The sequence below is a fragment of the Scylla paramamosain genome, chromosome 43 (genome assembly GCF_035594125.1).
Source record: "Scylla paramamosain isolate STU-SP2022 chromosome 43, ASM3559412v1, whole genome shotgun sequence".
Lineage (NCBI taxonomy): Eukaryota > Metazoa > Arthropoda > Malacostraca > Decapoda > Portunidae > Scylla > Scylla paramamosain.
Window position 1 is genome coordinate 1,307,501 of NC_087193.1, and position 25,000 is coordinate 1,332,500.

At 39.8% G+C, this 25,000-nt stretch overlaps 1 protein-coding gene across 1 annotated transcript in view; it reads right to left on the reverse strand.

The window, feature by feature from the left end:
• Positions 1–25,000, reverse strand: part of LOC135093506 (tubulin alpha-1 chain-like) — a 41,143-nt gene that overhangs the window by 14,219 nt on the left and 1,924 nt on the right. Inside the window, exons 2-4 of the mRNA XM_063992799.1 lie at positions 15,492–15,714; positions 9,191–9,363; positions 8,167–8,295 (exon numbers count right to left, since the gene is read on the reverse strand). Coding sequence (XP_063848869.1) covers positions 8,167–8,295; positions 9,191–9,363; positions 15,492–15,714 — 525 coding nt within the window. The remainder of the gene's footprint in view (positions 1–8,166; positions 8,296–9,190; positions 9,364–15,491; positions 15,715–25,000) is intronic.

Sequence of the window (25,000 nt, forward strand, 5' to 3'; positions counted from 1 at the left end):
TGGAAACTTCACATCTCATCTCTAGCTGAAACAGCTTCTATGAAGTTAGGTGTTCTGAGACGTCTCTGCCAGTTTTTCTCAAACCCCCAGCTGCTAACTCTGTACAAGGGCCTTATCCGTCCATGTATGGAGTATGCTTCACATGTCTGGGAGGGTTCCACTCACACTGCTCTTCTAGACAGGGTGGAATCAAAAGCTTTTCGTCTCATCAACTCCTCTCTTCTAATTGACTGTCTTCAGACTCTCTCTCACCGATGCAATGTTGCATCTCTAGCTGTCTTCTACCGCTATTTTCATGTTAACTGCTCTTCTGATCTTGCTAACTGCATGCCTCCCCTCCTCCCGCGGCCTCGCTGCTCTAGACTTTCTTCTTTCTCTCACCCCTATTCTGTCCACCTCTCTAACGGAAGAGTTAACCAGTATTCTCAATCATTCATATATATATATATATATATATATATATATATATATATATATATATATATATATATATATATATATATATATATATATATATATATATATATATATATATATATATATATATATATCCGAAGAAGGTTTTTGTATTTTCTAGTAAAGCAACCAACACCTGTTTAAATAAAATAAACCTTTCTTTCTTTTGTATACTTTATCTCAGATATGTAGACGCAGTATGTGTCTAAAAGAATATATATACGTATGAAGACCGTCTAATTGTTGTTGTTGTTGTTGTTGTTATTGCTGTTGTTGTACTGATAAATGATTACATTACTTTCAGACCAACATTCTTAACTCATGTCTTTATTCCTTTATCCCCTTCGCTAGTAAGCTCTAATTTTTTGTCTCTTTTTGTTTTCAAGATACATCCAAAACTTGTTTGGCCAGTTTTCTTATGGAACTCATCTAATCTGTAAGAATCATGACGATAGGGTCTGATGTGAATGTGCAATTTGAGTTTCCCTCACTACCATTTCCTTTATGGTCATTCTGGTTTTGCAATGGCAGATGACCACTGCTCTTTGAACCTGCTAAAAGTGATATCCTGAAAAGATAAATTTTCTATTATCAATAAAAAAAAATCAGCTCCACATTCTGCCCTTTTCTGTTCATGAATATTTTTTTTTTATTTATGTTGGAGAGGCACCGGCTTTGCATTATTAACGACATTCACCAGACGTCTAATACAACAGGAAGTGAGCAATTTTCCTACAGCAGCTACAAAACCTCTAACTTCTCGTCTTTCCCCCTTTTTTTTTTTTTTTTTCTAAATGGGTTCAGTGGCTCAAACTTGATTTCATCTTTATTCGACACGAGAATAAAAAAAAACTATCCCGTCTTCATCGGACACTGTTCTTCATTTCGATACTGAACATACTTGGACTGTATTCTACGCACAAATATTCTACACAGATTGGAGACACGATGTTATTCTTTCATGAGACCCCATTCTTTAACCGTCTTCAACTTCTTTCACATCACCGCATCATAAACACTTGAACCGCTATCTCCACTTTTATTTTATCTATTCATTGGTTTAACATTTTTATTATACATTGTTCTGATTTATTAACTGCATGCCTCCTCCCGTTTCTTGCTCTCTTTGGACAAGACTCTCCACATACTCGTACTCACACCCCCGCGTTGTTATTACAAAAGTTAATGAGAACATCTTTCATTCCTTTCATTGGCGAACTGTGGAACACTGCTTTTGATTTTCTTTCTATCTTGCCAGGCATAGAGCATGAACTTGTTGAAGGGGTGACCTAACCTGTGAACATTCAATTATTCTTGTCTTCAGAGGACTGAATTCTTTCTTTCTTTTATATGTCTATTAATCAATCAGGTAATTAATAAATAAATTAATTAATTAATAATTGATTAATTAATTAATATATTCAACTATTTTTGTATTTACCTATTTACTTTGTTTATTTTATGTTTTCTGCCGTTGCTAGCAATATTGTTGTGCTTTCTTCAGCCATTTTTCAACCTCTTCACATCACTTGCGATAAGCATGCATGAAAATAATGCACTAAATGTTTCTCTCATCAGTGAAGGCGCGAGATAATATATATATACATACATATATATATATATATATATATATATATATATATATATATATATATATATATATATATATATATATATATATATATATATATATATATATATATATATATATATATATATATATATATATATACATATATATGTATATATATATATATATATATATATATATATATATATATATATATATATATATATATATATATATATATATATATATATATATATATATATATATATATATATATATATATATATATATATATATATATATATATATATATATATATATATATATATATATATATATATATATATATATATATATATATATTATTTTATTTTATTTATGTAGGAGGAGCAGCGGCTAAGGGTAGCCAAAACTATAAGAAAAAAAAACACCCACTGAGGTGCCGGTCCCCAAGGGGAGTCAAAAACGGTCATCAAAATTTAAAGGATGTGTCTTGAAACCTCCCTCTTGAAAGAGCTCAAGTCATAGAAAGGAGGAAATACAGAAGCAAGAAGGGAGTTCCAGAATTTACCAGAGAAAAGGAAGAATGATTGATAATACTGGTTAACTCTTGCATTAGAGACGTGAACAGAATAGGGGTGAAAGAAAGAAGAAAGTCTTGTATAGCCAGGCCGTGGTAAGAAAGGAGGCATGCAGTTAGCAAGATCAGAAAAGTAGTTAGCGTGAAAATACCAGCAGAAGATAGCAAGAGATACAAGATTGTGGCGATAAGAGAGAAGCTGAAGACAGTCAGTTAGAAGAAAGAAGCTGATAAGACGAAAAGCTTTTGATTCCACCCTGTCTAAAAGAGCGGTATGTGATGCATACTCCATACATGAACAGAGTTACATGTACAGAGTTAGCAGCTAGGGGAAGGGGTGAGAAAAACTGGCGGATACGACTCAGAACGTCTAATTTCATAGAAGTTGTTTTATCTAGAGACGAGATGTGGAATTTCCAGTTTAGATTATAAGTAAAGGACAGACAGAGGATTTTCAGTGTAGAAGAAGAGGACAGTTGAATGTCATTGAAGAAGAGGGGGATAGTTATCTGGAAGGTTGTGTCGAGTTGATAATGGAGAAATTGAGCTTTTGAGGCATTGATCAATACTGAGTTTGCTTTGCCCCAATCAGAAATTTTACAGAGATCAGAAGTCAGGCGTTCTGTGGTTTCCCTGCATGAAGTGTTCACTTCCTGAAGGATAAGACGTCTATGAAAAGACGTGGAAAAGTGCAGAGTGGTATCATCAGCGAAGGGGTGGATAGGACAAGTAGTTTGGTTTTAGAATATCGTTCATGAATAACAGGAAGAGAGTGGGTGACAGGACAGAAACCTGAAGAACACCACTTTTAATAGACTTAGGAGAAAAGCAGTGACCGTTTACCATAACAACAATAGAACGGTCAGAAAGGAAACTTGAGATGAAGTTACAGAGAGAAGGATAGAAGCCGAAGGTGGGTACTTTGGAAATCAAAGCTTTGTGACTGTCTATCAAAAGGTTTTGATATGTCTAAGGCAACATCAAAAGTTTCACTAAATTTCCTAAAATAGGTTGACCAAGACTCATTAAGGAAAGCCAGACGTTGACAGAACACATATTGGCGATCAGATATAAGGTTGCAAAGTGATAGATGCTTAAGAATCTTTCTGTTGAGGACAGATTCAAAAACTTTGAATAGGCAGGAAATTAAAACAATAGAGCGGTAGTTTGAAGGATTAGAACGGTCACATTTTTATGAATCGGTTGAATGTGGGTAGGCAAACTTCCAGCAAGAGGGAAAGGTAGATTTTGATAGGCAGAGTTGGATGACATTCACTATGGTCTGATCATTCTGAAATAAGCGTTTATACGTTGTCCTTTCCGGAGATTCCCCGGCCCTACAGAGCTGCCACACTTATACCAAGACACACCTCATGTCAGGTACTTCCTCAAAATTGGTGTTGTAGTATATATACACTGTGATGCTCTAAAAAAAAGGCAAGTTAGTGTAATATATATATATTTTTTTTTATGATACTTGCATTGTTTTATTGCAAACATCACCATACTTGACAACGTTTCCTCCAGCCGTTGTCACCTCTCCATGGGTGACTGGCAATACTAAGGTGGAAGTCGGAGTACTTTATGTCCTGCAGCAGTAGCAAGCTCGTCTATTTCACAGCGCAGCTTGTCTTTCTTGTTAAGCTGAACAAGCTGATAAAGTTCAGCTCTGGTGTGTGAAGCGTCATGGGGAATTTTGTTGTCCCATAGCCAACTGATGATATCCTCTTTTCTTGAACTTCCTGAAGGTGCTTCATTCAGCTGCATGTTATGGTAGGGAGCGTTGTCCACGATAATTAATGATCGTGGAGGGATATTAGGCATAAGTTGCTCCAAAAAACATTTTCTGAATGTATGGCTTTTCATTGAGTCGTGATAATCTCTTTTATTTCCATACTTGGACTTGAACATTAAGAGTCCACCAGGAACAAAGCCTTCAGTACTTCCTGCATGGAGAAAGATGAACCTGCCACCTCTACCGGTTTTTTGTGTGCGGTCCAATTGTGCCCTCCTTGTTTGTCCAGCACTGTTCAACGCTGATATTTTGGTTTATCCAGGTTTCATCCAGGTAAATCACTGGCCTTGGGTTTTCAGTATGCCTGTTCATATTCAGTTCCCTTAGGAATTTGTTTCTGGCAGCTACGAGGTCTGATCTCTCCATCAATATAGCTCTGCTGCTACAATGTTTTTTATATCGGAAACCCAAACTCTTCAGCAATGTGCGTAGGCTTGTTTTTCCTCCTTTGAAGTTTACTGGTGGTTCCTTAAGTTTCTGTAGCAGTAAGTGAACTGTAGGCAGCTCTACTCTCTCATAAAAGGCCAGAATTTCTCTTCTTATTGCTTCCTTGTCGAAGTCATCAATGCTCCCAAGTACCGGTGACAACCGGTTCCGATGGAGTGGTGATTGTATAACTCCTCCTTCACTCCTCTTGCCCTGGAGTCTGATTTTGTTGATGACAGCCTGTGAAACTTTCGTTGCCTCAGAGGTTTTCTTCACCACATCTACTGGCTCTTCCTTGTCCTTATCGAAGTACTTGAATACATTGAGGACAATATTTCTTACTTAACTGACCAGCGTTACAGTATCAGCTGGCCTACCAGGGGTTGGGGTATGGCTGGACAGTGGAGTGGGGGACGCCATAACCTTCCTCTTATGTAGCTGATACGATTCTGGCGCGACAGGCGCGTGCCTTGCCCGAGTGCTTGCCGCCAATACCGTAAAACATTGTTTCATACATAATTGAAGATCCGCCTGAAATATAAAGTTTCCGAACTCTGATAACGGTATCAATGTAATGAATTAAACATGAGAAACTTAAATATGAGTTCCAGTAAACTTGTTATTTGTTACGAAGCGAAAACTAGTAATTAGTGTACTCATATATATTGGTTAATTATCGATCATGTTACAGATACCGCTGCTAGACGTACGAGTACAGTAGGTAGGGGGTGTGGCCTATTGAGATTCTGTCATCGTCCTGCCTTTACTGGTATTACTAGTAGTAGTAGTAGTAGTAGTAGGAACAACAAAAGCGGCAGTAGCAACATTAGTAGTAGTAGTAGTTAGTAGTAGTAGTAGTAGTAGTAGTAGTAGTAGTAATAGTAGTTTCTAGTAGTAGTAGTAGTAGAAGTAGTAGTAGTAGTAGTAGTACTAGTAGCAGTAGTGTGTGACTCCTGCCTCTGTGACGGCTATGTGTCGGTAGGCGTAGCTTGGTATCGGAGTCAACTATTATTTTTCTCGATAATCATCACTCACAACATCCTTTTGCATTTGGGTTATCAAAGTTAGTCTGGCGTGTTGCGATTTAGTTAGAAAAATAAATTTTCTTACAGCTCAACAACAGTGCACTTCTATACTACTCAATCACACGACTAAGATTATTTGCAAAGTTATTAAGACTCTTGTGTCTTGGTCAGTCTAAGTCTTTGAGTAACTCGTGACAGAGCGACACGGGTTGTGCGTCTGTACTATCTTGGTGTCTGGCTGCTACTGACGCTAAAAGTGACTTGAGGATTGTCCGAGAGGTGCCTAGGTATACGTCATAGATTTCCATAGCTAATAATATCAAGCAAAATGAATGACGTTTTTATCTCCACCCAATGGGAGGTAAGCCTTTAACAAGCTGAATGGGCATAAAACAAACCGGCTGTTTATAGTTAAGCTTGGCTGTTATCAATTCAACGTCCTGTTCACCTCTTGCACAATTCTTCTAATACTGGCGTTAGATTCTCTAATGCGTCTGTAATTTCCTTCTAATTTTACTCCTATATCTATTTTTTTCCATGCAAAGTAGTGCTTATTACATTAGTAGTAGTAGTAGTAGTAGTAGTAATATTGGTAGCAGCAGCAGCAGCAGTAGTAATATTAATATTAGTAGTAGTAGTAGTAGTAATAGTAGTAGTAGTAGTAGTAGTAGCAGCAGCAGTACCAGTAGTAGTAGTAGTAGTAGTAGTAGTAGTAGTAGTAGTAGCAGAGGTAGTAGTAGTAGTAGTAGTAGTAGTAGTAGTAGTAGTAGTAGTAGTAGTAGTAGTAGTAGTAGCAGCAGGACCAGCAGCACCAGCAAGAGTTGTATTTTTTTTTTAATGCAAAAAGGCCACTGGCCAAGGGCAACAAAAATTTATATGTAGAAAAAAAAAAAAAAAGGCCCACTTAATGCTAGGTCCTACAGAAAATTCCAAATAGAAAAATAATGGAGGTAAATTGACTTGAAACCTCCCTCTTGAAAGTATTATTAGTAGTATTAATAGTAGTACATAACAAAATACATGGTTGTAAGAACATAAGAAAGAACATAAAACTATGGGAAGCTACAGAAAGCCATTAGGCCTACACGTGGCAGTCCTTGTATTAAGCCTATTTCTACTTATCATCCCCATCCTTAAATTTATCTAATCTTCTTTTAAATATTCCTAATGACTTAGCAATAACAAGCTGATTACTGTGTTCAATCCATTCATCTTCCATTCTATTCGAAAACCACTTCCTTCCTATCTTTTTTTTTTTTTTTATCTAAATTTTTCGTTTGAACCCATCATTATCTTGTTCTATCCTGATTACTGATCCTAAAAACTTTGCTTACGTCTCCCTTGTTATAATCCCTGTACCATTTTAAAACTTCTATCAAGTCTCCTTTTAACCTACGTCTCTCTATGGAATGTAAATTTAAATACTTCAGCCTGGTTTCGTCAGGAATACCCCTCAACCCTCGTATCCTTTTAGTCATTCTCATTTGTACTGATTCTAATATACATATATCTTTCCTGTAATATGGGGACCAGAACGGCACAACATAATCTAGATGAGGTATGACCAGCTCCAAATACTTTTAACACTAATAAAGATTAATCCTAATACCCTATTTACTTTATTTCTGGCCTCTATGCATTGTTTTCTTAGACGGAGATCAGAGCTCAATATAACTCCAATTTTTAAATTTTTTTATTATTATCTGATTTTACCAGATCTTCATTGTTTATTGACTACATATTGTGTAGGTTTCTTCTTCCTACGTTAAGTACTTTTGCATTTGCTAATATCAAATTGCACTTGCCATTTTCCTGCCCATTCGTTCATCTTATCCAAGTCTGCTTACAGGGCGATGGCATCCGAATCTGACACAATTAACATACATCCGCAAATTTACTAACATCACTACCAATCCCACTATCCAAGTAATTAATATATATTAAAACAACAATGCTTGTAAAACTGATCCCTATGACACTTCCGTAATTATTTGATCCCATTCAGATTTAGAGACGTTTATTACAACTATCTGTCATCTGTCATATAACTACGACCTTATCCAGCTTAACATCTTCCCATCCATCCCATGCACTCGAACCATGTAGGGTACCTTGTCCAATGTCTTATTAAAGTTCAGGTATAGGATGTCATAACTATCTCCGCCTCGTAAACATTATTCTGAAAACTAAACAAGTTCGTAAGACAAGACTTCCCCTTCGTGAAGCCATGCTGTGATTGACTTATCAAATTATGCTTGTCTACATGCTTCCTAATGTTCCTCACGATTTAGTACATGAATTATAATATACGTACCTGTGGGGCGGGATAGATGGCGAACTCCAACTTACTCTTCTTGCCGTAGTCCACCGAGAGCCTTTCCATGAGCAGGGAGGTGAAGCCCGACCCGGTGCCGCCCCCGAAAGAGTGGAAGATGAGGAAACCCTGTTGACGCGTGAAGGATTAACGAAAGTTGCTGAGAAGGATGAATGAAAAGAGAAAGGAGTCAATAAGTGAGAGGAAGAAAGACATTATCAAGCTTGAACCCAGTATTTCTAAATGTACCCTGTAACTTTCTATTCCCTCTTTTCGCTATCTTGTAATCTTTTAGTTGTACAATCGTATAATTACCCTTCTTGTAATATTGCACTTGCAGTTTTGCTTTATGTAATCTTTTCATCCCTCTTCAAATATGTAATTTAATATTTTTTTCAATATATCTAAGTTATCTTCTTGTAATCATATATTCATTTAACATGTTATTTTTAATAATTTTCCTTAGTCATTTAACCTTTATTTAACGCTTTATTCTCTTCTTTAATTCTTTATGTAATATTTTAACTCTCCTTTCGTCTAATTCTTCTATTCTTTTGTAATTTCTTAAGCTTCCTTTATCTAATCCTTTAACCCCCTTTTTTGTAATCTATTAATTCCCCATCGTCTAATCGTTCAATATTTTTTGTAATGTTTTAATCTTCCTCCGTCTAATCTTTCAATCTCTCTTTTCCTATAATTATGTAATCCTTGAATCCAAAACAAGTTCATTCGTTTTCCTGTAATGCTGGAATCCCTTCTCTACCCTTCCTACCTCTATCCCTTCTCTTTGTTTCGGCCATCTATGTGGGATTACCGACCTGGTATTTAGATAATTAGATTTTTTTATTTATTTATTTTTTTTAAAGACTGTAGGCAGACCAGAGAGCTTAAGATTAAGGGGAAATGTTAAGCACAGTGGAAGAGACAGAATATTACTCAACATCTGATCACAACTGCACCTGTAGTTCTGTTATCTCTCCTACAGTATTCCTGTACGTTGAATAGTGCAACGTGGCCTTCGTACCTGTAATCCTGTGCATTGGTCTGCTAGTTTTCGAATCCGGTCGAGAACCAGATCTACGATCTCCTTCCCGATGGTGTAGTGGCCACGGGCGTAGTTGTTGGCGGCGTCCTCCTTGCCCGTGATGAGCTGCTCAGGGTGGAACAGATACCGGTACACCCCAATGCGCACCTCGTCTGCAGCCAGGGAGTGCGTGTTAGGGATGCGTAACAGTGATTCATTGATAGACGAAGCAAAAGCACAGAATAAGAAATATATGATGAAGGCTCATTCAAAACAGGGACCCCTTTTAAGAAACTTGAGATTAAATTACAGAAAGGATAGAAACCGTAGGAGGATAGTTTGGAAATTAAAGCTTTGTGCAAGACTCTATCAAATGCTTTTGATATGTCTAATTGACCAACGAAGGTTTCACCAAACTGAATGAGGATGACCAAGATTCAGTAAGGAAAGCCAGATCACCAGTAGAGCGGCCTTGACGGAACTCGCACTAGCGATCAGATTAAAATGATGGCTGTTTAGGATTCTTCCTGTTCAGGATAAATAAAAAAAAAAAATAATAATAATAACAATAATAATAGATAAATAAATAAATAAATAAACAAACAAAATAGAGAAGCAGGAAATTAAAGTAGTAGGGTGGCAGTTTGAAGGATAAGAACCTTTTTAAGGAACAGGATAAATGTAGGCAAACTTCCAGCGGGAAGAAAAGACAGATGTTGATAGATGGAGCTGGAAAAGTTTATCCAAGAAAAGTTTCAAAGAGCAATAGGACGGACACCATCAATTCAGGATGCGATTAAAAACATTTTGTCTTATGAACTCCTCTCCTCTAACTGTCTTCAGGCTCTCTCTTATCGCCGCAATCCTGCATCTCTTGCTATCCTCTGTCAGTCTACCGCTATTTTCACGCTAATTGGTCTTATGATCTTTCTAACTCCATGTCTCCCCCTCCTCTCGAGGCCTCTCTGCACAAGATTTTCTTCTTTCTCCTATCCCTATTCTGTCCACCTTTCTAATGCAGAAGTTAACCAGTATTCTAAATCATTCATCCCTTTTTCTGGTAGATTCTGGAATGCCCTGCCTGCTTCTGCATTTCCCCCTTCCTATTACTTGAACTTATTCATGAGGGAGGTTTCAAGGCACTTTCTCTCTAACTGTGGATAATCTATTTTGTTGTTTTCAGGGGGCTTTGTTTTATGGTTATGGTTATGCCAGTGCCACACGTACATAAAAAAAAAAAAACCTTTCTGGGGCAAAGGCCAGCGAGTTCATGAAAAACATCATTAGGAAGAACCATAATATAAAAAAAACTGAACTAGCCTGAGGGTGGAAGAGAGACCCATGAATCATCCAAGGTTGAGTATTTAGCAAAAGTTTGTGAGAAGAGTTCAACTTCAGAGATAGATGAAATAGCTGTGGTGCTATCAAAATGAAACATAAGAGGGAAAGAATAAGAAGAAAAGCTGTTGGAGATATTTTTGGCTAGGTGCCAAAAGTCACGAGAGGAGTTTTGACGTTTTATTGGAGAACAGCCTTGGAATGATTCTGGCAGAAGTTTCAGGATATGGAAGGCTCAGGTCCAGTTTGTTGGTTCATATACGTATAGCATGAGAACAGTCTGAGTTAAACCATGGTTTGGAAGATTTAGCGCGAGAAAAAGAGTGAGGAACGTACACCTCCATGCCAGACATTATCATCTCTGTTATGCGCTCAACACTAAGAAACAAAACTCTGACCCGGAAGCAGTAGTCATGCCACGAGCAATCAAAATATCTCCTCAGGTGCCCCAATTAGCATGGTTCTACAAAAAAATTAATGGGGCTTTTCCAGATTTTTTTTTTTCATGACTAGTGATAGAATTATCAGTTAAATGGTTTTAAGAGCGATTTTATATATATATATATATATATATATATATATATATATATATATATATATATATATATATATATATATATATATATATATATATATATATATATATATTTTTTTTTTTTTATGATTCCATTGGTAATAATGTTAGTAAACCACGTGACTATCCCTTCCCACCGGAGGGTGATGGTGCTGAGTGTGAATTATGTATGAGTATAGTGTGTCTTGTCTGGGCCAATCCAGCCTGTATAGTGTTGTGTGCAGCGAGATAACGCGATATAATACGAAGAAAGAAGTAAGAACGAATGAGAAAAGAATAATGAAGGAAGGGGAGAGAGAGAGAGAGAGAGAGAGAGAGAGAGAGAGAGAGAGAGAGAGAGAGAGAGAGAGAGAGAGAGATGAGAAGAGAGATGGGCTGGGGACAAAACTTAGAAGGAGTGTAGTTGCGTATGACAAACTCCATACCCAGAAAAGTGACTCCTCGGCTGTATGTGTGTGCAAACCCTGTTCTCGTACAGTGAGCGGTGAATTACCGTCTTGTGGGTTCGTGGCACTTGTCTGTAGTCGTTTTCCTTGTTAATGAGCTTCTTGTGTTCAGTGCTACTGTTGGCTGATGCTGCTCAGCCGCAGAGGACTTCAGCTGTGTAGTGAACTTACTCCCTCCTCAGGTCCTGATAAGTCCTGCCGTCCAGAAGGCAAGTAAGCGACACTATTTGGCTTGAGGCTACAACACGCTGTTGGACAGTGGGAGAATTTGTTATGAGGGCGACTGTCCAACAGGGTTTTATACCTCGACCATATATGTGTTTGTGCTCGTTATAATTGTTTCTCCCTAGACGTGGTTGTCGATCCCTTCATACCTGTGGGTGTTAATTAACTCTTGTTAGAGTATTTCCCTTGTCTGTACGTGGGTGAAACAGACTGACGACCTCATTAGTGTAGTGTAGTGTTGTGAAAAGGGTGCAGGAGTCACAAGGGACCCTGTACACCCGTATTCGAGCTCTGAGGTCGACGTAGGAGGTGGTTCAGGGAAGCTAGTCCAGTTGAGGCAGCTGTGTGAAGGAGCCGGAAATAGTGGTCGTAACAATAGGAAGATAGATAGATAGATAGATAGATGCATAGATAGAAAGATAGATCGAGAGTGGTGATTTAATAATGATTTTGCGTAATCAGAGGGAGAACATCTATCAGAACCGTAATTATCTTTGAAAATTGAATTTTCCATTCCAAAATCAAGGCTCTTGTTAGTATCTATAGAACGTGAATGTTATTCTTATTTAACTGGCCTACTTGCTCTGTCGAGGGGGCTTTTGCTGTCTAAATAGTCCGCCGCCAAGGAATATTTATGCTGCCTCTTTAGGCATTGTTATGGCAAGGGGAATTTCTTTTGTATAGCCTAATCTTTTACAAACTGTGTGCCACAAACATTTCCCTCTATCTATGACCTGCGTATCACAAATTTTTTTTTCTTTCCACCTCATTATCATGGCAAAGGTGTGATTGAACCATAAGCCAACCTTCCTTGACCTCTGCACGTATTCATACTCACCGCTGCCGGGCACGCTTCGCCAGTGCGTGACTAGCGCTCATTTTGTCTTGTCTCTTTCCTCTTTTGTTTTGCCAAATATACCATAATGGTTAAAAAAAAAAAAAAAAAAAAAAATCAGTCTACAAACGATATTCATTCTCACTCTTATACCTCCTTTTGTATTTTGTTACGACCACAGATTCTGGCCCCTTTACTGCTGCCTTCAACTCAGCAGCTTCCCTAGATTACCACCCATGTAATCTAGTGCGAGGCCCAACCTGGAGTTTACAGGGTCCATTTTGTCCCCTGCAACCTTTAAACAGACAGTCGTAACACCAGGTTCCGCCCCCTCACCCCTTCCCCTTCACGGTTGCCACTACCTTGGGTCAGCCTCCCTACACTGCCTCCTACGCAGTGTAGTGTGGGTCTCACTTTCGCCCTCACAGGATCCTTCTGGTCTCCTGTGGGGAGTTAAGTAAAGAGGTCGCCACTCTGTATTTACCCGAGCATGGAGAAAGGATTAGTAATCGTCTTAACAGACACTGAACCCGTACCATTTGCTGAGAAAGAATCAGATAGCCACGTTCTAGAAAGCACATTTACGATGAAGGACAAACGGCTATGAGGATTATAATATCCTATGAGCTACCACCCTCACGAAACAGCAAAACCACCCATGTTCATGGAATATTACTTCCTCCTGTTGAACAATAGCATATACAGCTTCCCAGAAAATGGACAAGACCACTCCAACAGGAGAATGCCCGTGGAGGGAGTTTACGTAACTGCACAGCAAAGAAACTATAATCCTCTGGGTCCAGAGCTTCTAAAAGAACTATAAAGCCCAGTAGCATTTAACAATACAACAAATCAGCGGACAGGGACAGGCGACGGGGCAGCCCGCAAACACTACGAGTCTACCACTCCCACACTCATTCAAACCTAATGAACACTTAAATCGACAGGGGCGGTGCTGCCACTAGTTCATATACCATATTAACTGAGAAGCGCTTTCTAAAACAGGTAAATATATCCCTATTCCGTACCAGTGCTCCCTGTTCATTCATTATGTGCTGTTGTTCTGAATGTCTGGGCCTCACTGGCTGGTGTGGGCGTGAGTTAGGCGGGCCCACTCTGCTACGAGACTGGAATGCAGGTGAGAGACAGGGTGGTGATACACAGCGGCCCGCCTCGCTCCCCAACATACTAGGAGCAGCAAGGTACAAAGACATTTATCTTTCAAAAATTCTTGTGAGCACATTATATGGGCTGGACGCATTCTCATTACTCTGTAGGCAAGACGAACCCTTCAACTATATAATATAAGTAACTCAATATGAAAGAACAACAGAAAGTAAGAAAGTTTAAATGGGAGAAGAGGAATAATTATGTGTTCGGAGTTCTTAAAGTAACATGTGGGAGACAATTTATCATAACACCTCAGGTATCTTCGGTTTTCTTTCCACTCTCTCTCTCTCTCTCTCTCTCTCTCTCTCTCTCTCTCTCTCTCTCTCTCTCTCTCTCTCTCTCTCTCTCTCTCTCTCTCTCCTTCATATTTCTTCTCACCTCCTCTACTCGTCATCTTCCTCCTTCCACGATTACCTACGTCTCTTTTTCTTCGTTTTTTACTATTTCTTTACTATTCTTTACTATTTACGCAGCTCACAATTTCTTATCCCCATCCCCTATCTCCCTATAACTATAGATCACAAATCCAACACGTGATCTTCAAGGCCGTCGTGAGTCATACACACACACACACACACACACACTTCCCATGGAATAGTGAAATAAAAGAAAAGTTATAATTTCAAAATGAGGTGGTAGTGTGTCCAAAGAGTATCTGCCATTTTATAATGAAGTTGGATGAAAGTACATATATATGGAGACAAGACAATAAGACAATGCAAGTAGGTATGACACAAGTGAGAACACACACACACACACACACACACACACACACACACACTCGCTGGAAGTATGTGGACGACTGCACCGTGGGCGTCCCAGTTTCCACCAAGAACCCGGACTACTCGCCACTGCAAGCAATTCTGGAGCGACTGCAGACGTGGACGGAGGAGAGCAGGATGACCATCAACCACAGCAAAACTGTGGTGATGCATTTCTGTACCTCCTCTGTACCAGTGCCCCCTCCCCAGCTCACAGTGGGCCCTCACCCCCTCCAGGTGGTCCGATGTGCCAAGCTTCTCGGAGTCACGGTGGACGACCAGCTGACCTGGAAGCAGCATGTCGCCAGCACCGTAAGATCAGCTACCTACGGGCTGTACATGCTGCGCAGACTCAGGTCGCTGGGGACGCCGACAGACGAGTTAAGGGGGGTGTACCTCACCTTCATTCTCCCCAGACTAAACTCATGTACGCCTCCCTAGCGTGGTCCTCCTCCCTCACACACACTCAACAGCTACAGCTAGAGAGTGTGCAGAAAATGGGGTGCAGGGTCATCCTTGGCCGTGCCTACACCACCTATGAAGAAGCCCCTGACCACCCTGAGTCTGTCCAGACTATCCACCAGGCACCGAGAGACTCTGGAGAAGTTTGGAAGGGGACTACTGCATCACCCTCGTCTCAGAAACATGCTGCCGCCTGACGCGCCTCGCTCGGTCCGTGCCACCAGACACCACAACAAGATAACGCCCCTAAAGGCGCCGAGCACGGACCGGTACAGACTCAGTGCGATTCCCACCATGGTGCGAGTCATCAATCAATAGTCTCTTCTAGTTTAGACTTATACCTTTAGGATTAATGTTAAGTATTTCCCCACCCCCTCTGTACATTTTCAGTTTGTCAACTGCTTAAATAATAAACCGTTTATTATTATTATTATTATTATTATTATTACACACACACACACACACACACACACACACACACAACACTCACCCACCACCGAGGGCTCCAGGTCCACAAACACTGCTCTGGGGACGTGCTTGCCGCTCCCTGTCTCGCTGAAGAAGGTATTGAAGGAGTCATCGCTGCCTCCCACGTATTTATCAGAGGGCATGGTCCCATCGGGTTGAATGCCGTGCTCCAGGCAATACAGCTCCCAACATGCATTACCCATCTGCACGCCAGCCTGCCCCACGTGCACGCTGATACACTCACGCTGCGAAAATGGAGAATTAAGAATACAAAATTGCATTCACAGATCTGGTGGGAATTAGTTATTTTCTGTGTATAAAGAAGCCAGTCCCTGGAAAAATCCGTGTACACAGAATACCTAGAACAAAAGGGGCGGGAGAGGGGAATAGAATGGGATGAAGCCATGATATCAATGATAACAACAGTTAGGATCAGAACTCACATGGAGGGAGGGAGTAGGAAAGACATTACTCTAGAATTCCACAAAATATAAAAGTACGAGGAGGAATAGAACACCATTATGCGAAAAGGAGACAAGTATCACGAATTACTAATGAAAAGAGAACATAAAAAAAAAGAAATAAAAAAATAAAAATAAAGGTGAAAATACATGCACTTTATATTTCTGCCCGGAACCATGCCAAGTCTTTTCTCCAACTAGCCAAAAACTCCTTCATTAACAGAAAATGTCAAAACCTTTCAAGATCTAATTCCCCTCGTGATTTTTGGCATCTAGCCAAAAATATCTCCAATAACTTTGCTTCTTCTTCTTTCCCTCCTCTACTTCAACCAGATGGCACCACTGCTATCACATCTGTTTCTAAAGCTGAACTCTTTGCTCAAACCTTTGCTAAAAGCTCTACCTTGGACGATTCTGGGCTTGTTCCTCCCTCTCCTCCACCCTCTGACTACTTCATGCCACGTATTAAAATTCTTCGTAATGATGTTTTCCATGCCCTCGCTGGCCTAAACCCTCGGAAGGCTTATGGACCTGATGGGGTCCCTCCTATTGTTCTCCGAAACTGTGCCTCCGTACTTGCACCTTGTCTAGTCAAACTCTTTCAGCTCTGTCTGTCAACATCTACCTTTCCTTCTTGCTGGAAGTTTGCCTACATTCAACCTGTTCCTAAAAAGGGTGACCGCTCTAATCCCTCAAACTACCGTCCTATTGCTTTAATTTCCTGCTTATCTAAAGTTTTTGAATCTATCCTCAACAGGAAGATTCTTAAACATCTATCATGTCACAACCTTCTATCTGATCGCCAGTATGGGTTCCGTCAAGGCCGCTCTGCTGGTGATCTTCTGGCTTTCCTCACTGAGTCTTGGTCATCCTCTTTTAGAGACTTTGGTGAAACTTTTGCTGTTGCCTTGGACATATCAAAAGCCTTTGATAGAGTCTGGCACAAAGCTTTGATTTCCAAACTACCCTCCTACGGTTTCTATCCTTCTCTCTGTAACTTCATCTCAAGTTTCCTTTCTGACCGTTCTATTGCTGCTGTGGTAGACGGTCACTGTTCTTCTCCTAAATCTATTAACAGTGGTGTTCCTCAGGGTTCTGTCTAGTCACCCACTCTCTTCTTATTATTCATTAATGATCTTCTAAACCAAACTTCTTGTCCTATCCACTCCTATGCTGATGATACCACCCTGCACTTTTCCACGTCTTTTCATAGACGTCCAACCCTTCAGGAGGTAAACATATCACGCAGGGAAGCCACAGAACGCCTGACTTCTGATCTTTCTAAAATTTCTGATTGGGGCAGAGCAAACTTGGTATTGTTCAATGCCTCAAAAACTCAATTCCTCCATCTATCAACTCGACACAATCTTCCAGACAACTATCCCCTCTTCTTCAATGACACTCAACTGTCCCCCTCTTCTACACTGAACATCCTCGGTCTGTCCTTTACTTATAATCTGAACTGGAAACTTCACATCTCATCTCTAGCTAAAACAGCTTCTATGAAGTTAGGTGTTCTGAGACGTCTCCGCCAGTTTTTCTCACCCCCCCAGCTGCTAACTCTGTACAAGGGCCTTATCCGTCCATGTATGGAGTATGCTTCACATGTCTGGGGGGGTTCCACTCATACTGCTGTTCTAGACAGGGTGGAATCAAAAGCTTTTCGTCTCATCAACTCCTCTCCTCTAACTGACTGTCTTCAGCCTCTCTCTCACCGCCGCAATGTTGCATCTCTAGCTGTCTTCTACCGCTATTTTCATGCTAACTGCTCTTCTGATCTTGCTAACTGCATGCCTCCCCTCCTTCCGCGGCCTCGCTGCACAAGACTTTCTTCTTTCTCTCACTCCTATTCTGTCCACCTCTCTAACGCAAGAGTTAACCAGTATTCTCAATCATTCATCCCTTTCTCTGGTAAACTCTGGAACTCCTTGCCTGCTTCTGTATTTCCACCTTCCTATGACTTGAATTCCTTCAAGAGGGAGGTTTCAAGACACTTATCCACCAATTTTTGACCACTGCTTTGACCCTTTTAAGGGACTGGCATTTCAGTGGGCATTTTTTTTTTATTAGATTTTTGTTGCCCTTGGCCAGTATCCTTCCTACATAAAAAAAAAAAAAAAAAAACAGAAGTAGAAATAAAAAAAAAGTACTGGACGAGACGAAATGAAGAGTAATTAATGAAAGACTCTTAAGAGTTGGATGAGAAGGGTGTCAGTGTCTACATTACGTGTGGAAATAAAGAAACAGAATGCCGCAAATCTGCGAGAGATATTAGAAAGATAAAGTATTGAAGACAATACAACAACTAAGGATTGAAATTCAGATAAACTACGGAACTCTTTTCAGGATTCTGTTTTTCCACTTGGTTATGACTTATGCGTCAAGAGCGGCCGATCATTACACCTAGCTAGTCAGATTAGAACCCTCTGTTCAGCTTTCATGGAAATGGTAATAACTGAACCTTCTCATCCTTTTATTATATATATATATATATATATATATATATATATATATATATATATATATATATATATATATATATATATATATATATATATATATATATATATATATATATATATATATATATATATATATATATATATATATATATATATATATATATATATATATATATATATATATATATATATAATTTATTTAATATAAAAACGAAATTTAAAGAATCTCGTTATTTTCAATGAGGATTATTAACCAACTCTTGTTAGATAATGTTATTCTTAACCTCAGATTCGGTTTCTTTGCGGTGAAAAGTCAGAGAAATTGAGAGTTCCCAATATATATATATATATATATATATATATATATATATATATATATATATATATATATATATATATATATATATATATATATATATATATATATATATATATAAACGAAATTTTAAAAATCTCGTTATTTTCAATGAGGATTATTAACCAACTCTTGTTGGATGGTGTTATTCTTAACCTCAGATTCGGTTTCATTGCGGCGAAAAGTGAGAGCAGTTGAGAGTTCCCAGTAATAAAAAAAGTATACGATGAAAAGTCTTTGGACCACCTCATGGGATAAAATGACGCAGGTGGTAGTATGGTCTTGTGGAAGCTGTATGCCCTTTTCTGTTGTGAGCTTGTCGAGCTCGTGGCATGCTCCATCTGGCATGGAGGAGTCACTACCCTCTGACGTCCTCCTCGGACACCATCCATGGAATGGTCACGACCATTTAGAAACTGGTCAGTGGAGAGAAAGTTGTCAAACCGCCTCTTCATATATTCGGGCAAGACAACCTACTGAAATATTAATGCCAGGCAGTCTTGTCTGTGTTGGAGGTTCTTTATTCGCCTCCTCTACTAACTCAGTTATCTGTTACTTTTCTGCCAAACATGATGCCATGACCACACTCCTTTAACCTCATCAGTACCACACACCATGTAGTAGTAGTAGTTGCGGTAGTAATAGAGGATGACCATATAAGTGAATAACGGATGAATTACGAAGAACATGAAAATAGTAGTAGAAATAGTAGTAATAGTAGTAGTAGTAGTAGTAGTAGTAGTAGTAGTGTATATAAAGGGATGATTATCTAATATACTTGATCTTTTCGTAACCCCTAATAATTTTGCTTATGCTGTCACCCTATTCCTAATGCTCTAATCCTTCCTCAGGATCCCTCAAAGTCAGGGTGGCTCTGGTGTTTTGCCTCTGCTAATTATGGAGACCCAACGAGGTATTATTCTGATTTTCCTTGGAGTGACTGCTGCTTCCATATCAGACACCCATCTCTGCATGCTGAGTGCATTAGAGGTGATACCATCTGGCATGGAGGCGTACATTCTTTACTCTTTCTCTCAATCTAAGCCTTCCAAATTTTGGTTTAACACAGCCTGTTCTTGTGCTATATGTGTTAGAAAGGTGGGCCACAAAAGGTACCTGAGCTTTCCATCACCAGAATCTCATGCAGTTTATATTTCTGCCCAGAATCATGTCAAGTCTGTTCTCTAACTAGCCAAAGCCTCCTTTATTAATAGCAAGTTTCAAAATCTTTCAAGATCTAATTCCCCTCGTGATTTCTGGCACCTAGCAAAAAACATGCTTCTTCATCTTCCTCTCCTGTATTTCAACCTGATGGCACCATTGCCATTTCATCTATTTCTAAAGCTGAATTCTTTGCTTAAACTTTTGATAAAAAAAAACTCTAACTTGGACAATTCAGGGCTTGTTCCTCCCTCTCCTCTCCCCTCTGACTACTTCAGGTTACCCATTAAGATCCTTCGCAGGGATCTTTTCCATGCCCACGCTGGTCTTAACCCTCGGAAGGCTTATTGACCTGATGGGGTCCCTCCTATTGTTCCCCGAAACTGTGCTTCCGTGCTTGCACCTTGCCTAGTTAAACTCTTCCAACTCTGTCTATTAACATCTACCTTTCTTTCTTGCTGGAAGTTTGCCTACATTCAGCATGTTCCTTTAAAGGATGACCGTCCTATTGCTTTAATTTCCTGCTTCTCTAAATTTTTTTAATCTATTCTTAAACATATATCTCTTTACAACTTTCTTTCTGATCGTCATTATGGGTCCCCTCGAGGCCTCTCTACTGGTAATCTTCTGGCTCTCCTTACTGAATCTTGGTCATCCTCTTTTAGGGATTTAGACAAAAGATTTTGAGAGAGTCTGGTACAAAGTTTTGATTTCCAAACTATCCTTCTACAGCTTCTATCCTCTCTGTAACTTCATCTAAAGTTCTTCTCCTAAATCTATTGACAGTGGTGTTCCTTAGGGTTCTCTTCTGTCACCCACTCTCTTCCTATTTTTCATCTAAACCAAACTTCTTGTCTTGTCCACTCCTACGCTGATGATACCACCTTGCACTTTTCCACGTCTTTTCGAAGACGTCTTACCCTTCAGGAAGTAAACATTTCACGTAGGGAAGCTACAGAACGCCTGGCTTCTGATCTCTCTAAAATTTCTGATTGGGGCAGAGCAAACTTAGTATTGTTCAATCTCTCAAAACTCAATTCCTCCATTTATCAACTCGACACAATCTTCCAGGTAACTATCCCCTCTTCTTCAGTGACACTCATCTCTCCTCCTCTTCTAAACTGAATATCATCGCTCTGTCATTTACTTATAATCTAAAGTGGAAACTTCACATCTCATCTCTAGCTAAAACAGCATCTCTGAAGTTAGGCGTTCTGATTCATCTCCGCCGATTATTCTCACCCCCTTGGCTGCTAACTCTGTACAAGGGCCTTATTCATCCATGTATGGATTATTTTCAACATGAAGGTGGTGGGGGCTCCACACATACCATTCTTTTAGAGAGGGTGGTATCAAATCTCTTCATCTTATCGATTCCTCTCTTCTAACTGACTGTCTTCAGCCTTTCTCATCACCGCAGTGTTCCGTCTCTTGCTGTCCTCTACTGCTATTTTCATGCTAACCGCACTTCTGATCTTGCTAACTGTATGCCTCCCCTTCTGCGCCCACGCTGCACAAAACTTTGTTCTTTCTCTCACACTTATTTTGTCCATCTCTAATGCAAGAATTAACCAGTATTCTCAGTCACCCATTCCTTTCTCAAGTAAAATCTGGAACTTCCTTCCTGATTCAGTAGTTCCATCATCCTATGACTTGAACTCTTTCAAGATGGAGGTTTCAAGACACTTACTTAGCCTGTATTTTTGACGACTGCTTTTGACTATTTGGGGCCTGGTAACTCATTGACCCTTTTTTCTTATTATTATTTCGTTGCCCTTGGCCACCGCTCCTCTTACTTAAAAAAAAAAAGGTGCCTGAATTACAGGTGAATTGCTAAAAAAAATATGAAATGATGATGATTATTATTATTATTATTATTATTATTATTATTATTATTATTAGTAGTAGTAGTAGTAGTAGTAGTAGTAGTAGTAGTAGTAGTAGTAGTAGTAGTAGTAATAGCAGTAGCAGTCAGTGGTATTAGCAGTAGTAGTAGTAGTAGTAGTAGTAGTAGTAGTAGTAGTAGTAGTAGTAGTAGTAGTAGTACCAGTAGTAGTACTAGTAGTAGTAGTAGTAGTAGTAGTAGTAGTAGTAGTAGTAGTAGTAGTAGTAGTAGTAGTAGTAGTAGTAGCAGTAGTATATTCACTTAAGCAAGGCCTCTCACAACAGATCAGGTTGGGTGTAGTAGGCTTAAGTGACCATCAGTTTCAAGTCACCAAGTGCACTATTTTTACTTCCAGAACTACGATGCATTTACGCCCAGCCACGGCAACGCACAGACTTCATTCACAGATACCATTCAACAGCAGCAGTAGTAGGCTTGTCATTTAGGATAGGTTAGGTTAGGTATTGCTACACGCCATTTAAGCTAGGTCAGGTGACGCTAGGTTAGATTAGTGTCCTTAAGGGGGATCCAGCAGTGGCAAATGACCCCTGTCAGGTTAGGTAATGCTATACGTCATTTAGGTTAGGTTGGGTAATGTTAGGTTAGGTTAGGTATTGCTACATGTTATTTGGGTCAGGTTGAGTAATGCTATGTTAGAATAGTGTCCTTAAAGTCACATTACTTAACGATCAAGAATGGAGAAAATTTATTCTTCAGCCTAAATATTCTGAAGCCTTTTTATGTCACTAAACATAAAACTAAAAACAGTTAAGGAGTTTAACTATGGATGAAAACAATGAACATTTATAGTAACTATTCAGTGATGCCTTCAGATTCTTTTTATCTACAATATTCATGAGCAATACAATATTATGTCCTGTCACCCACTCTCTTCCTATTTTTCATCAATGATACTCTAAACCAAACTTCTTGTCCTATCCAATGAAACCTAATATTCACAACGAAAAATTTGTGTCACTTGATACGTGCAGCTCCCGCTCAGCCCGCCGAAGGAAGATGAGTCATCGGCGCTGAGCTTCGTGAGTGCCTTGCCGGAATGAATACCGAGTGTAGTGACAGTGGTGGTGGCTTCCTCAATAGTAGTAGTAGTAGTAGTAGTAGTAGTAGAACAGCTATTACTTTTTATACAACCTCTACTACTACTACTACTACTACTACTACTACTTCTACTAAGACCATCACCATCACCACCACTATTACTACTGCTAGTATTATTATTATTATTACTACTACTACTACTACTACTACAGCTGCTGATGCTGCTGCTGCTGTTACTGCTACTACTACTACTACTACTATTACTACTACTACTACTACTACTACTGCTGCTGCTGCTGCTGCTGCTGCTGCTGCTGCTACTACTAATACTACTGCTACTACTACTACTACTATTAGTACTGCTACTACTACTACTACTACTGCTGCTGCTGCTGCTGCTGCTACTACTAATATTACTGCTACTGATACTACTGCTACTACTACTACTACTACTACTACTACTACTACTACTACTACTACTATTGCTGCTGCTGCTACTACTACTACTACTACTACTACTACTACTACTACTACTACTATCACTACTACTACTAGTAGCAGTAGTAGCAGTAGTAGTGGTAGTAGTAGTATTACCATTATCACCACCGTCATTATCATCATTATCAGCAATGGTATTCGTAATAAAAGTAAGTAGTAGTAGTAGTAGTAGTAGTAGTAGTAGTAGTAATGATACGTGGTATTAGTAGATAGAGAATAAGTATGCAGGTGGTCGCGGCAACGATGCGGTGAGGCAGTGAGGACACACTGGCGTTGAAAGACAAACAGACAGATAGACAAATAAGGAAGTACAGAGAAAGATGAACAGACTGACTAGCAAACATTCCAATGAACAGACATACAAACCTGCAAACAGATAGATAGACCAACAGGAAGAGTGATAAATAGACAGATCAAAGTAGACAGATAAACAAATAGACTGACGAACAGACATTTAGACCTTCAGACAGATAACACCAACAAGCAAATACAAGACTAAAGAAAAAGATGAACAAACATGAAGAGAATAAGTACAGGCATACTCTTATATGGACAGACCGAAGAGAAAGACATACAAACAGACGCCGACGAACACACGGAGACAGACAAACGGGCGGAGGAAGAAGGGATGGGAGGAGAAGAGGTAAACTTGTTCCCATGAAGGTCAGGAAAGGCGCCGTTTAAGGACCGGAGGCGAGGTGGGCAGAAGTGACCGGGGCAGGTGGCGGGTTGCGTGGGTGGTGACGGTCTGGGGAGGTGTGGTGTGGTAAACTGTGGTGGTGTGGCATGGTAACGGTGTGGAGAGGTGTGGTTTTGTGTGGTGTGGAGAGGTGTGGTACTATGTGGTGTGGTGTGGTGGTGTGATATGGTAACTGTATGGTGATGGTGGGTGAAGTACGGTGTGAATGGTGATAATATGGTGTGATGTGAGTATTATGATGTGGTGTGAGTGATGATGGTGAGATGTGGTGTTGTGTGATGGCGTGGTGTACTGTGGTGTGGGTATTGAGGCTCTAGAGAGGTGAGATGTGGTGTGGTATGGTGTGATGTGGTGTGGTGCCGGTAATAAAAGTGTAGTGTGAGGTGATGTGGTGTGGTGTGGTGAGGTATGGTGTAGGGTGGTGTGTGGGTGGTTATGGTGTGACGGGTTGAGTTAGAGAAAATAAAAGGTGGAGAAAGAGTGGAGAAAATGGAGAAAGGAAGAGAGAACGAGGAAAAGCAAGGTGAGGAGAGAGAGAGAGAGAGAGAGAGAGAGAGAGAGAGAGAGAGAGAGAGAGAGAGAGAGAGAGAGAGAGAGAGAGAAGGCGAGGGAGAGGAGGAAAAGGATCATGTTATGCCTGGAAAAAACCAGTTTGTCCTCAGCCTCACCACCTCCCTCCCTTTCTCCTCCTCCTCCTTCCCCTGCATGCTTGCCTCCTCTGCTTACTTTCCTGCTTACCCTACCGCCTGCTTACCCTCACACACGCATCTGTATTGGGTTCAATACTCTATACAGCTTATTGTAAATTTACGTAATTAAAAGCAAACAGTAATGAGGTATCTCTCTCTCTCTCTCTCTCTCTCTCTCTCTCTCTCTCTCTCTCTCTCTCTCTCTCTCTGCTGACGGTCAACAGGTATGGTGGTGTAGTTTGCTCCTCCTTTGTGTTCCTT